Raw genomic sequence first — 11,847 nt, 5'->3', positions numbered from 1 at the left:
GGGGGGGGGGGGAGTATTAATTTCAGTCTTCCGCTTACTACGTTTATAAAAATATCATAATAAATTTTACCATTATGGAAATGTTCAGATTTTCGTAAGAATGCGATTTAAAAACATCCACCATATACCTGAAGGTTATTCTAGGCATGTTTCCCGATAGTTGTGGTGTCCTGGGGATGTGAGAACAACAACCCCTGGCTGACTGAGCTATTTAAAAAATCAGTGGGGCTAATCCATTTGATGGTTGTGTTAAATGTGATTAAATATGTTAAATAGTGTTTTATTAGGAAAATCGTATCTCAGGTTACTAGGTCCATAAAAAAGCATAAGACTTTGACTATTATGGAAATTTTCAAATTCTCGTAAGCACGCATTGTAAAAATATCCCTAATACACCTGGAGGCAAATTCAGACACATGATTCCGTTGGGATGGTTTCCTGGGGACGTTCCAACACAATCTTCGAGCTGGGATAATTCACTTTATTAATTTTATTTATCAATTTTTAAATATTTGAATTTTGTTGAGCGAATTTAGGTTTGGTTTTTCTTGTATACCTCGAACGTCGTGAACTTGGCGCTAGAGGGAAAGTACTGATTATCGCTAGTCTCAATGCACGCACACTGTCACAAGAGCGGCACACCTAAATACCATTTCAAAACTTTGCAAGTCCCAAAATATTTATCGAACCCAAAAAGTTTATGCGACTTTTTAACTACATTTTTTTTGTTCTAGCCGCGCCTAGAAGGATAAGGATAACTTGCGTGATACCCTGTATATGAGTAAGGTGTACATTCAATTCGAAGAATCTAATTAACTATTTGTTTCTGTGGGGCTATCTCTAAAAATAGAATGATTCTGTCTCTACTTTTTTGTACTGGATGTTCGCTTACAATTTTCATGATGATATCGATGGTTGTCGTTTCTAAGATGAAGATTTTAGTTCCTTATGCATAGGAGTGCATGATAGAAGCGTAAGAATAATACACATGTGTTAGGCAGCTTTAAGCATTTTTAGGTTTAGGGTATTTGAGAATATAGTCGTTTTGTATAGTTATCTTAGTGATTGCTTGATGGGTTCATGACTGGTGGGCGTAGTCGTTGTGTTAGTGTAGCGAAAAGGGACGTACATTATTTAGGCTAGTGCGTTGTTTCTTTTAAATCTGGACTTTACAATTGCGTATTGGATTATATAAAGGTTTTATAATATTTAAATATGATCTTTCAACTTATTTCTTTATTCATTGAATATGAACATTTTATAATTATAATTCATTTTTTATAAATGATAGTAATTATTGTAAAAGTCGCGGGACGTGTAACTATTTTGAAACTTCTTCCAGACGTCAATTTCTTAAACAAATTACAAATGCTCAAACAATGAAAAATAAGTAGAAATTAAAAACGTATTCATTCATGTTTTTTCAAAAGTTATCTTTTAATGAGATTAATTAACCTTACTATTATGTAAAAGTCCTGATTAGTACTTATGTGAAATTCTTTTGGACCTCATAAGATTGTATTCAATTTAAAAACAATATCGAAAATTATGATCGATTCATATGCTCTAAAGTATTCTGAACAGGGACAGGTATTATAAGTTCCGTTAGTGCCATATTTTCGCGATTAGCGACACATTAAGAAGAAGTTGCCTTTTTTCCATATTTTCCATTTTCTACAAGTTTGGAAACAAAACTAGGGGACGAGACGAAATATTAAGAATAGTCGTAGTTTAAATGAATTACCCTAATGTTTATTATACTGATACTTTTTTACTTGCGGAATTTTTTTGCATCGGAACTATTATTTGTAAAAAATATTTTTATTCAATGTCTTTAAATGAACGAACAATAGATTTTAGGTGTTTGGATCAGAATGCAAAAAATGTTATAATTTATAAATGCGCATAATTTGTCCACCTTATTTCCGAAATTCCGTTATTTTAACAAAGATTTCTGATTACAAAGTGTATCAAAACAACTTTAGTACGCTATAGCGTCTTATCTTCATTTACTAAGAAATAGAGATACGATACTGGATTGAATTAGAATGCAGTTGATGCACTCTATATTCAGAACAATTTGTAAGACTATTTTCTTTGGGATATTGGTTTAGAGTCTAATTAGGAATTCTCAATAATATTTCATTTGTTACAGGCTATATACCATGCCAGTCCAGTGTTGAATTCTCTTCGAGCATGCAAAATAGTTGGAGTTCCAACTAGTCAATACGTTATTAGGACACAACCTAATGAAGGATGCTTATCAACTCTCGAAACCGGAGCTATTGCTCTTTCTTTTCTAGAAAATAAACCCTGTATATTAGAAGAGATGCTTCGACCTCTTCATCATCTTTGCAGGTGAGATTTTTTGTGTCGTATGTTGTTAAGAAAATCAGTTTTAATTTGTGAGTTTGGCAAATTAAGAATTGCTCAACAGAGAGAGGAAACAGTTCTCGTCAGAAATGAAATTTCGATTTGAAAATAAGAACAAAAGATGACACCCGAAAAATCACGGCTGTGGATTGAAATATTAGAATAGTATTTTGCCAAAGTGACTTAGTCATGAGGTACACTAAGTCAAATTATGTAGTCCAATGAAGAGGTCTCCAAAAGTAGATTTTGGGTCTACCGTCAATCCTGGATCAGTAGGTCGGTACTAATCAGCTTTGACACAGAACTATCAAGAAGTATTCCCATCCTCCTGTTAAAAAAGAAAAGTAAGGGTCAGTGAAGCAACAAAGGAATAAATCTATTTAAACATAACTGTAACTAAAACTTTTCTCAAAAGACATCAATGCCTCGTTATTACAAAAACAGACAAAGGTGACGTCACAGTAGTTCTTAAAAAGTCAGTTACACTAAGAAAATGGATTTAATGTTAAATGAGCCGTACACTTACGACATGTTCGATAATAACCCTGTCAAACTTGTATTAAAAAAACTTTGAATTAACTTAACAACTGGAGATGAAAAGGACTTTTAGGTCATGACATCAAAAGAAAGGATCTTATTACTGAACACACAAATATTGTTAGAATTTCTGGCCTTCCAAAAATATATAAAAATAACTATAGTTTGAGATTTTCTGTTAGTATTATTGACTCTTCTGCATACAACATGGCAAACACTTTGGCTAAGTATAAACCTACGGACCTGGCAAGGCGAAGATGGAACAGGGAAAGGGAAGGGGACTTAGTTTGTGTATGGATGTATAGAAACTACCAAAAACTTTTAACAATATTTCGGCATCTGCTTTGTCTAAACCTAAATATTTCATCAGAACGCTATTTACTTAAAAATCAAACTTAAAACAATTATAATCCATCCTATTCACATTATGCTCTCATTAGATGTTGCCTCTATTACCACCAATGTTCCTTGAAATATTGTTCTTGGTAGTATTGAAAAAGATAGTCCAATATTTAAAAAGTTACCGCATCACCATTGAACAAGTTTAAATAGGGCATTGAATGCTTAATGAACAACACATATTTGCAATTTGATAAAACATATTAATATGCCGTTTTCATTATTTTTAAAGATCAGATTGATAAAACCATTAGAATTCCTAACTCATTTCATGATATTTCACAATTCACGCATGAAATTCAAAAAAGAATACCCTCAACTTTTATAATATTAACATAATTAATGATGAGAAAGACTCCATCTCAACTAGTTGGTTTCGAAAATCCTTTGCAACACAAATTTGCTATTACCAAAACCTAGTTTTTTAAAGATTCATTCTGTGGGTCCATGATCCATTCTCAATTTACGAATAATACACCAGAGATGCATTTAAAGTATATATTTGGTATAAACCCCTCTTTCACGCCTTGCAGGGTAGCACTAGAATACACTCATGATTCGTTATTATAAACAACGTTCAAGGATGTATCGGAAGAACATTCCAAGCCAATAAATTAATCCTTTTTAGACGCTCGATATCTACTACTGCGAATGTTTATGCATATGCATATAACTTTTATATTCGTTACAGCTTTCAGAATGATAAATTTTGATAGATTATCGATCAGCGCCAAGACATGATTGTTACCCCGACTCGTCATCACCAACGACCTTTTGTAATTAATGTGGTTGATAGCAAAAGGTCGATGACTTGGATGAATCGCTGAGTACCAGGCTGCTTGCTAACCTTAGCCTTCATCACTGAAATTGAAACTCGCTTACATATAAAAACATTAAAACCTCTTTGTCTTCACTAACCACATGTTCGATCTCATGTAACTATTCGGTTAGTAAGTTATGCCAACGAACACTCTGAGTTCATGATTTTGTTAATGTTTAAGTAGATTATTGCTTGATAATCAGTTACGATCTTGAATTCTATATTAATTAACAACATTCTGAGACGAACTACCATCCAAACAAATACAATTAGCTCTAATTGTAATGATAATTCCTTTTTTGGCTCGCTCGTACGTCTATTGATAGCATAACTAAGTGGAATTTATTACTGTCCGCTTTTTGCAACAACATTGATCCTAAACCGAGTTAGCTTACATCAGTGTGAAATTCTCTCTCTCTCTTTCTTAGGATCATACAATGCCCTTGTCTGAAACTTCGAATGTTAGATAACGAACTTCCTTCTTTAAAAATTCGCGCTTTTATAGTTAAAGACTAAATCTGCGTTTTTCAATGCTTCAGGGACTTGAATCAACCGTTTCTTTAAATCCGGACAGTTGTTTACAGGAATTAAGATGTCATGTAGGTAGAAATCACCCGCTTTATCTCTCAAAAGTCCTAAAGCCTGCTGCATTAATTTTGAGAAATAAAAGGTAGCATTAGTCAGACCAAAAACCAACCGCGTGAATTGTCCCGTTTCATATGATCATAATGAACGCAGTTTTCTTTCTATCTTCCATAGACACGGGAACTGAGCCAAATCTAGTACGAGGAACAAATTGCTATTTGTCTATTTTTTTGCAACTAAAAAAACCAGACTCACGTATGGCCAGAAAGTGTCTTTTACGATACCTACATCTCGAAAATCTTTTATAATATCTGCCATTTTTTACGCTTATTATTACTACACTTATGTTTAGCCTTTCACTGCAAACGGGCGATCTTGTCCCACGTTGAGTTATTCCAGCAATATTGGCTCTTGCGCTGTTGATTGATCGATGCTCCTCATTCCGAAGATAGATCCGTAGTCAATCTTCTTATCCTTTGGAATAATCACGTCCTGATTACTGAAATTCAATACAGGGATCAAATAACTACTGTCCTTATAACACACTGCAATTAGGTTCGTCGAACGTCCCTGTAATATCGTATTGTCCATCTTGTATAAATTTCGTAAAACACTTGGTAGTCATCTGGAACTATTCTGATTGGAATGCTATTCACTTATACATTATCTACAATAATAATCACGTTTGTAGAATCATTCGAAATTACTTGAAAGTCTTAAGGAATTCGAGGTGTGTTCAAAAAATAAGGTGACTTTATGGTTTTTTCAAAAAATATTTATTTATTCCTCAATATTTATGTTGTCCCCTTCAAAGTAATCCCCCTCAGATATAATACACTTATGCCAACGCTTTTTCCAATCATCGAAGCACTTCTGATAATCATTTTGTGTATAGCCTTGAGTTATTTCAGCGATGCAGTTTTTATCTCCTCAATCGTTGAAAATCGATGTCCTTTCATAGTTCTCTTCAGTTTTGGGAAAAGAAAAAAGTCACTGGGGGCCAAATCCGATGAATACGGAGGCTGAGGCATGACTGTGGTGCTGCTTTTGGTCAGAAAATCTTTTCTAGGCGATGGTCATGCGATAGATCTTTTGATCAAAATTAAGCAGTTTTGGAACAAATTTCGCTGACGCACGTCTCATGCCCAAAACTTCCGAAAAGATAGCATGGCATGAGCCAACCGATATGCTAACATCTTCAGCAACTTCTCTGGTGGGAATTCAGCGATTTTTCAACACCATTTCTTCCACTGCTTGAACGCTTTCATCTGTTGTTGACGTGCTGGGACGTCCAGGGCGAGGTTCGTCTTCGACATCCTCTCGGCCTTCTTGGAACAGCTTGTACCACTGATACACGTTTTTCTTATTCAGAGTAGACTCACCGTATGCAACTGTCAGCATTTCAAGAGTTTTAGAGCACTGGATTCCATTTTTCACACAAAATTTAATTTTTCGGTTTTTATGAGTAAAACTTCGAATCTTGCTTCGTCCACTATTTAACGTTTGATGTTGCAGTCACAACTGCCTCGATCATTTGGAGCTTTGAGCCAAATTGCGTTAACGGCCACATCTATTACAATTTTCTTAACTGCGTGAGAATATTCTGTAGTTATAATATTCACTCCACCAACACTGCTATTAGTTCACACTGTATTCCAGGCTTGTCGGGCAATTTCTAGCAAGATGAATAAATCGATTGCAATTGTAGCATTTAAATTCACCACATTCGTTTTTCATCGATGGTCGACAATCTGGGCTCCTGCCGTCTAATTCATTTTTTGAATTTTCTAATTTCGGAGGTTTGCTGGTGGATCCTGATTCAATACATATATTCGTTGAACAATAACTATCCTTTCGATTGCATATTCCGTCAGAGCACTGTTCGTCCAGTCGCTCGTCTTTCAACAAATCGTGCAGAAAGTCATCGAGATAAATCTGATCACGAGCTGCCATAGCGGATCACATATCACGCGATTATAATCGTACGAAAACTTGCTCTTGAGTTTTGGAAAAATCTACCTAAACGTGTAGCAGATTTGACTTTACTGTGAAAATACGAACTAATGGATTCGCCTTTCTTCTTTGTCTGCTTCGTTATTGTGGTACTATCTTCGGTAGCAAAGGATACCTTGAAGGCACTTTCGAACTGACTCCATTTTTTCAGCATAGTAATTTTTACGCCAAGGCAGTGACGCGCCTCACCTGCTAAATGATTTCTAGCAGTTTCCAAGACAAAAATTTATAGCCATTTAAGTAACTCTTGCATACTCTTGATCCGATTTAACTACTCGAGGGCTATAGCGCTATTACCTTCTATTTCATAATTACCTATATCCTATATCAAATCCGTTATAATTCGATAAATCATGGACGCAGTTGTGTTCTATCCGTCGTTGGTAGCAACGCTATTCTTATTTATTTAAATATTAAACAATATCTCCAAAATCACATCACAAAGACGTTTTTCTTCCATCAGTATTGAAATCAGTGGTTGGAGTAACCCTCACTAACTCGGAGAATCATCAGCTGTTCTTCTGTTTTGCCGGTTCTGCAGGTTTCGAGTATCTGAATGCAGCAACCTTCTACGATGAATGTGGTCAGCACTGAGATCACAAGTTTCCCCACTCGCATTCCCATTTTCAAAGAAATTAGAGCCACCCTTCTGCATTTTCTATCTGTAAAACTGTTTGAATTCCTCCTCGGTGGGGTTTTGAGAATTGGACATAGACGCTTTCATTATGAACAATTTATTTTATTTTTTTGCTAAATATCGAACGCGAACACGCCGCGATGGTGTGACCTTAATGGTCTGATAAAACTGACCCGATCGTTCAATTTCGCACTTTGCACTTCATCATTCTATCAGGCGTAATGGATTCTTTGATAATTGGGCAAGAATCCCATTTCTGCAAATATAAATTGATCGCTATGTTTTTTGGGACGATATTGAATTACTTCGTCAAGAAAACGTCGCAGCCAATATATATAGCAATATATCGGTTGTACGATCTCGATATTACATACACTGCATACAAACCTTTGGTGATATTTACAATCAGCTAGTAATTATACTTGCATTGTATTTTCAATTTACAATATGTAACCTGATTAATTTACGATACTACAATATTTATTTGCAATCTAATGTAATTTCACTTTACTTTACAATCTGAAAAATAAAACGGAGATTCTTCAATTTGCAGTCGACTGTAAAATCACTCCGTCTGATGATGGAAATTATTCGATTAGTGTGAGACATAGTAAGTTTACGTGAGGTGGTAAATTTACTTGGTGCGTTAATTCTACAAAAGTGTATGTAAATTTGGACGATGTGTGATTTTCTATCTCGGCATAGTAAGTCCGCGCGGTTGAACGCCGCAGAATTATTTGCAGGACGTAAATTTGGACTATTCGGGACTAGCAATTAAGAGACTAGCAATTAAGCCATTTCCCTTACGGGGTAGGCGTGACTCACTCGGTGGGGGAAAGGAGTAATGTGTGGAAGAGATAGAGGATTTTCAGATTAATCCAGAATTCTCGAGTTACTAATGTAAATAACATGTTCGTTCCGCAACACTGCTCCGAACCAGGTTGCTGATCAATCTCTCTAGCAATCACCCTAAGTGAAGATCCTCACAAATTCGTTATGCATGGTTCCCCACGTGGGTACACTGGTGTCGAAAGTCTTTTGTTTCAAGCGTCATTCACGCTACTGACACTCTTTTTATTAACTATTTGCCTCCATAATTTCCGTCCTGGCATACTTCTCTAGCTTCTTTTACGTCCATGCATTTTTTTATGCAGGCTCTCGTGTTTCGGTGGCTTCTTGTGTCTCTTCTAACTGCGGTCTCATTCACACATTTCAACCATTCTTTCCGCGGTCTGTCTCTGGGCACACTGCCATTCACTTTACCTTGATACACTTGTTTCGTTAAACGTTCATTTGGTATTCTCTCAACATGCCCAAACCACTTTGTCCATTAGAGTTTTCCCACATATTATGCGGAAGAATCTCATGCCAATTGCATTAATTTTACTCTTATCATTTTCTCGATAGGTCCATGTTTCGCTACCGTATAGTACAGTCGGTACAAATATAGAATTATTTATTGTCATTTTAGCTTTATTTGCTATATTTTTACTTCTGATAAGGAACCCTGCTCTACCAATAACCTCCTTACCTTCGTTTATGCGTCTATCTGATTCCTCATCTACCTTCCCATCCCTCTCAAATAAGCTACCAAGGTATACGAATTTATCATTTTGTTCAATTCTCTCTTGATTTAATAAAATATTGCATAGTGTTTTCTCACACTTTCCTTCGAATACCATAGTTTTTGTTTTATTTGCGTTAATTTTTAGGCACATGCTCTTCATGCTTGCATTAAGTTTATTCAACATTCTTTGGAAGTCTTCGATTGACTCTGACATAACAACCTTATCATCTGCGAACGCTAATCCACGTACCCTTACTGTTTGGAGATCCACACCTGCTTCGTCGAAAGGAGCAATTTTTAAGTACTTGTCCATGAATGATATAAATAACAATGAAGACATAAAGCATCCTTGTCTTACTCCATGAATAATATCGAAACAGTCACCCTTAAGCTCGTGTTTCTACCCGTATATATTGTTTTTATAGCTTGTAGGGGCCATCCATTGACTCCATACTCTTTCAGGACTTCCCAAAGTTTACTTCTATCTACCTTGTCAAAAGCTTTTTCTAGGTCAACAAATGCACAAAAAACTTTTTTTCCTACTTTCGAACTTTTTTCTGTGATTCGCCTTAAGCTAAATACTTGATCCGTACATGACCTTCCTGACATAAACCCATTTTGAGCTTCCCAAATATTTTCTACTGTTATTTTAATTATCCTACGAATAACTATTTTTGAGTATATTTTACTCACGGTACTTAATAGGCTAATTTCTCTGTAACTAATGCAGTAGCTTTGATCTCCCTTTCTTTTGTATATTGGTACGATAATCGCTTTTTTCCAATCGTCTGGGACGTCTTCCATCTCGAAACATAAATTTATCAATTCGCATAGTCTATATGGCATGTACTCGTCACCGTGTTCAAGCATTTTAGCGTTAATACTGTCTACCACGGCAGACGTACCGTTTTTTAAGTTCTTAATTATATCCCTAATCTCAGTGACACAGACTTTCTAAATTGAGTTTTCTAACGAATGGTGTTCAACATCGCACGTGTGGCGTCCTATAGCTTCATTTCCGAAGTGTCCCCTAAAATAGTCTCTGAAAGCGTGTGGTATCCCGTCTGACTCATATAGCATTTCCCCATTACTATATTTTTTATAAAGCAGTTTTTTGCTTCCTTCAAAGTCGTTTTGTATTTTCTTCTCTTCTTCTGCTCTAATTTTATCTTTACTTTCCTTAATTAATCCTTTGAGTATTCTCTTTTTGTGCCTGTAATCATTTATACGTATATATCTTTCCTCATCGCTCACACCTGTGATGTTCAAAGTTTTCCTGTATGCTCCTTGCTTTGCATTTTGGGCAGCCTGAGTTTCATCATTCCACCACGCATCACCAGGCATTCTTCCTACAACCGCGGTACCACACATTTCGATCGCAAACCTAACAATGATATCCCGGAACTTTGACCATGTGCCCTCTATATCTTTGTTTTTATGAGCTCCTCCTATGTTGCCCTATCCATGTTTTTCTATTATCTTATTTTGGAAATCTATTCGCACATCCGGTTTCTGTAGATTCTCAATTTTAATTTGCGTTTGTTTTGTTTTCTTGATTCTCTTTTTTCTCCATCCCCGACCTAAGTTAATTTTGGAGATCAGAAGATAATGATTAGTATTGTATTCAGAACCCCTCATGACCCTTGTTTCTTTCATCAGCTCTCTTAGCCTTTTATCCGCAACAACAAATTCAATTATACTGTGGCTATTTCTTTTGGCCCAGATGTACATGTGGATCAGTTTATGCCGAAACCATTTATTTGTAATGAACAGACCCCTTTCTCAACATAAGCCAATTAATTTATCTCCGTTATAGTGTGTTGTTAGATCAACAAAATACCTAATATTTTTTCTGTGTCCTGATTTTGGATGCCTACCCATCTATTCATATCTCCGAGCAGAATTATTCTTTCACTACGATCGCAAATATTTATTGTTTCATTTAAAGTGACCCAGAAGGCGTCTTCTACTTCGCTGGGATCATTATCTACTGGCGCGCAGCATGCTATGATAAATAATCTTCTGATTCCCACTTTCATTCTAGCCCACAGCAGTCTATGAGATGCAAAATCATGATCTCCGATATTTTGCTTCGCTGTTTCATTCAAAATCAGACCTTCTCCTTTCCTACCATGTGATTCACTATCTACTCCTGACCATATTTCAAATCCGCCTTTCAATACGCCGTTTTCTTTTTCTCTACTTTCGCATCCCTTTTTTGTTTGTTTTAGGCACACATAAAATATCTAGTTTCCTCACATCCATAGTTTCTCGCAATTCTTTTACCTTCAGATTATTTACCCCCCTAGAATTCGAAACAACCAGTCTCCATTCGTCGCATGAAATATGACCTTTAGATTTACCGTCTCCATTATTCATTGTTTAGATTATACGCCCAACTACCATTTTTATGCAATAAGTTTATTTTATGAGTCGAAACCATGTCAAAGTCAAGTAGCAATTCGTCATATGGTGGAGATTGTAGTTATAACGTGCGTCCTACAAAATTCATTTAATAAGTGATAGTTGGGGGAGGGGTGGGGGAGGAGAACTGGAACTGAGACAGTCGTCTTGGATTTATGTTTTTGTTTTTATGCTGAGAGGGTCACCAGTCTTCAGTAGCGTTGTATTATATGTATTATATTAATTTATTTTATTTTAGGCCTAAATCTTTGAATTTATAATAAAAAGCGCCCCCCCCCCTCAAAATCTCAGCGTTATTTATAGTATTTAGATTCAAAATGTCTTTTTCATCGTAAAATTAGAATAAATTGATATGAATTACTTATCTTTAAGTACGTTTCCGGATTTCCTAGTATCTGCATAACGAAACACAATTTCAAGAAAGGACAAATATTGAGACTTTAGAATTTTCTACTTGGCTTTTTCCCCAAACTCGAGATACATGACCGGCCT

The 11,847-nt window shown here is 35.8% G+C and overlaps 1 protein-coding gene and 1 long non-coding RNA gene across 3 annotated transcripts in view; one reads left to right on the top strand and one right to left on the bottom strand.

Moving 5' to 3' along the window:
• LOC117175811 (DTW domain-containing protein 2) overlaps window positions 1-11,847 on the top strand; it is a 217,397-nt gene that overhangs the window by 193,971 nt on the left and 11,579 nt on the right. For both annotated transcript variants that reach the window (XM_033365563.1, XM_033365562.1), the window contains one exon: window positions 2,156-2,358. In XM_033365563.1, coding sequence (XP_033221454.1) covers window positions 2,156-2,358 — 203 coding nt within the window. The remainder of the gene's footprint in view (window positions 1-2,155; window positions 2,359-11,847) is intronic.
• Window positions 1,572-11,847, bottom strand: part of LOC117175813 — a 100,401-nt gene continuing 90,125 nt past the window's right edge. Inside the window, exon 2 of the long non-coding RNA XR_004467539.1 lies at window positions 1,572-2,701. This is a non-coding gene — a long non-coding RNA (uncharacterized LOC117175813). The remainder of the gene's footprint in view (window positions 2,702-11,847) is intronic.

Source organism: Belonocnema kinseyi, chromosome 7 (assembly GCF_010883055.1).
Source record: "Belonocnema kinseyi isolate 2016_QV_RU_SX_M_011 chromosome 7, B_treatae_v1, whole genome shotgun sequence".
Lineage (NCBI taxonomy): Eukaryota > Metazoa > Arthropoda > Insecta > Hymenoptera > Cynipidae > Belonocnema > Belonocnema kinseyi.
This window is presented reverse-complemented; position numbering and strand designations above follow the sequence as displayed.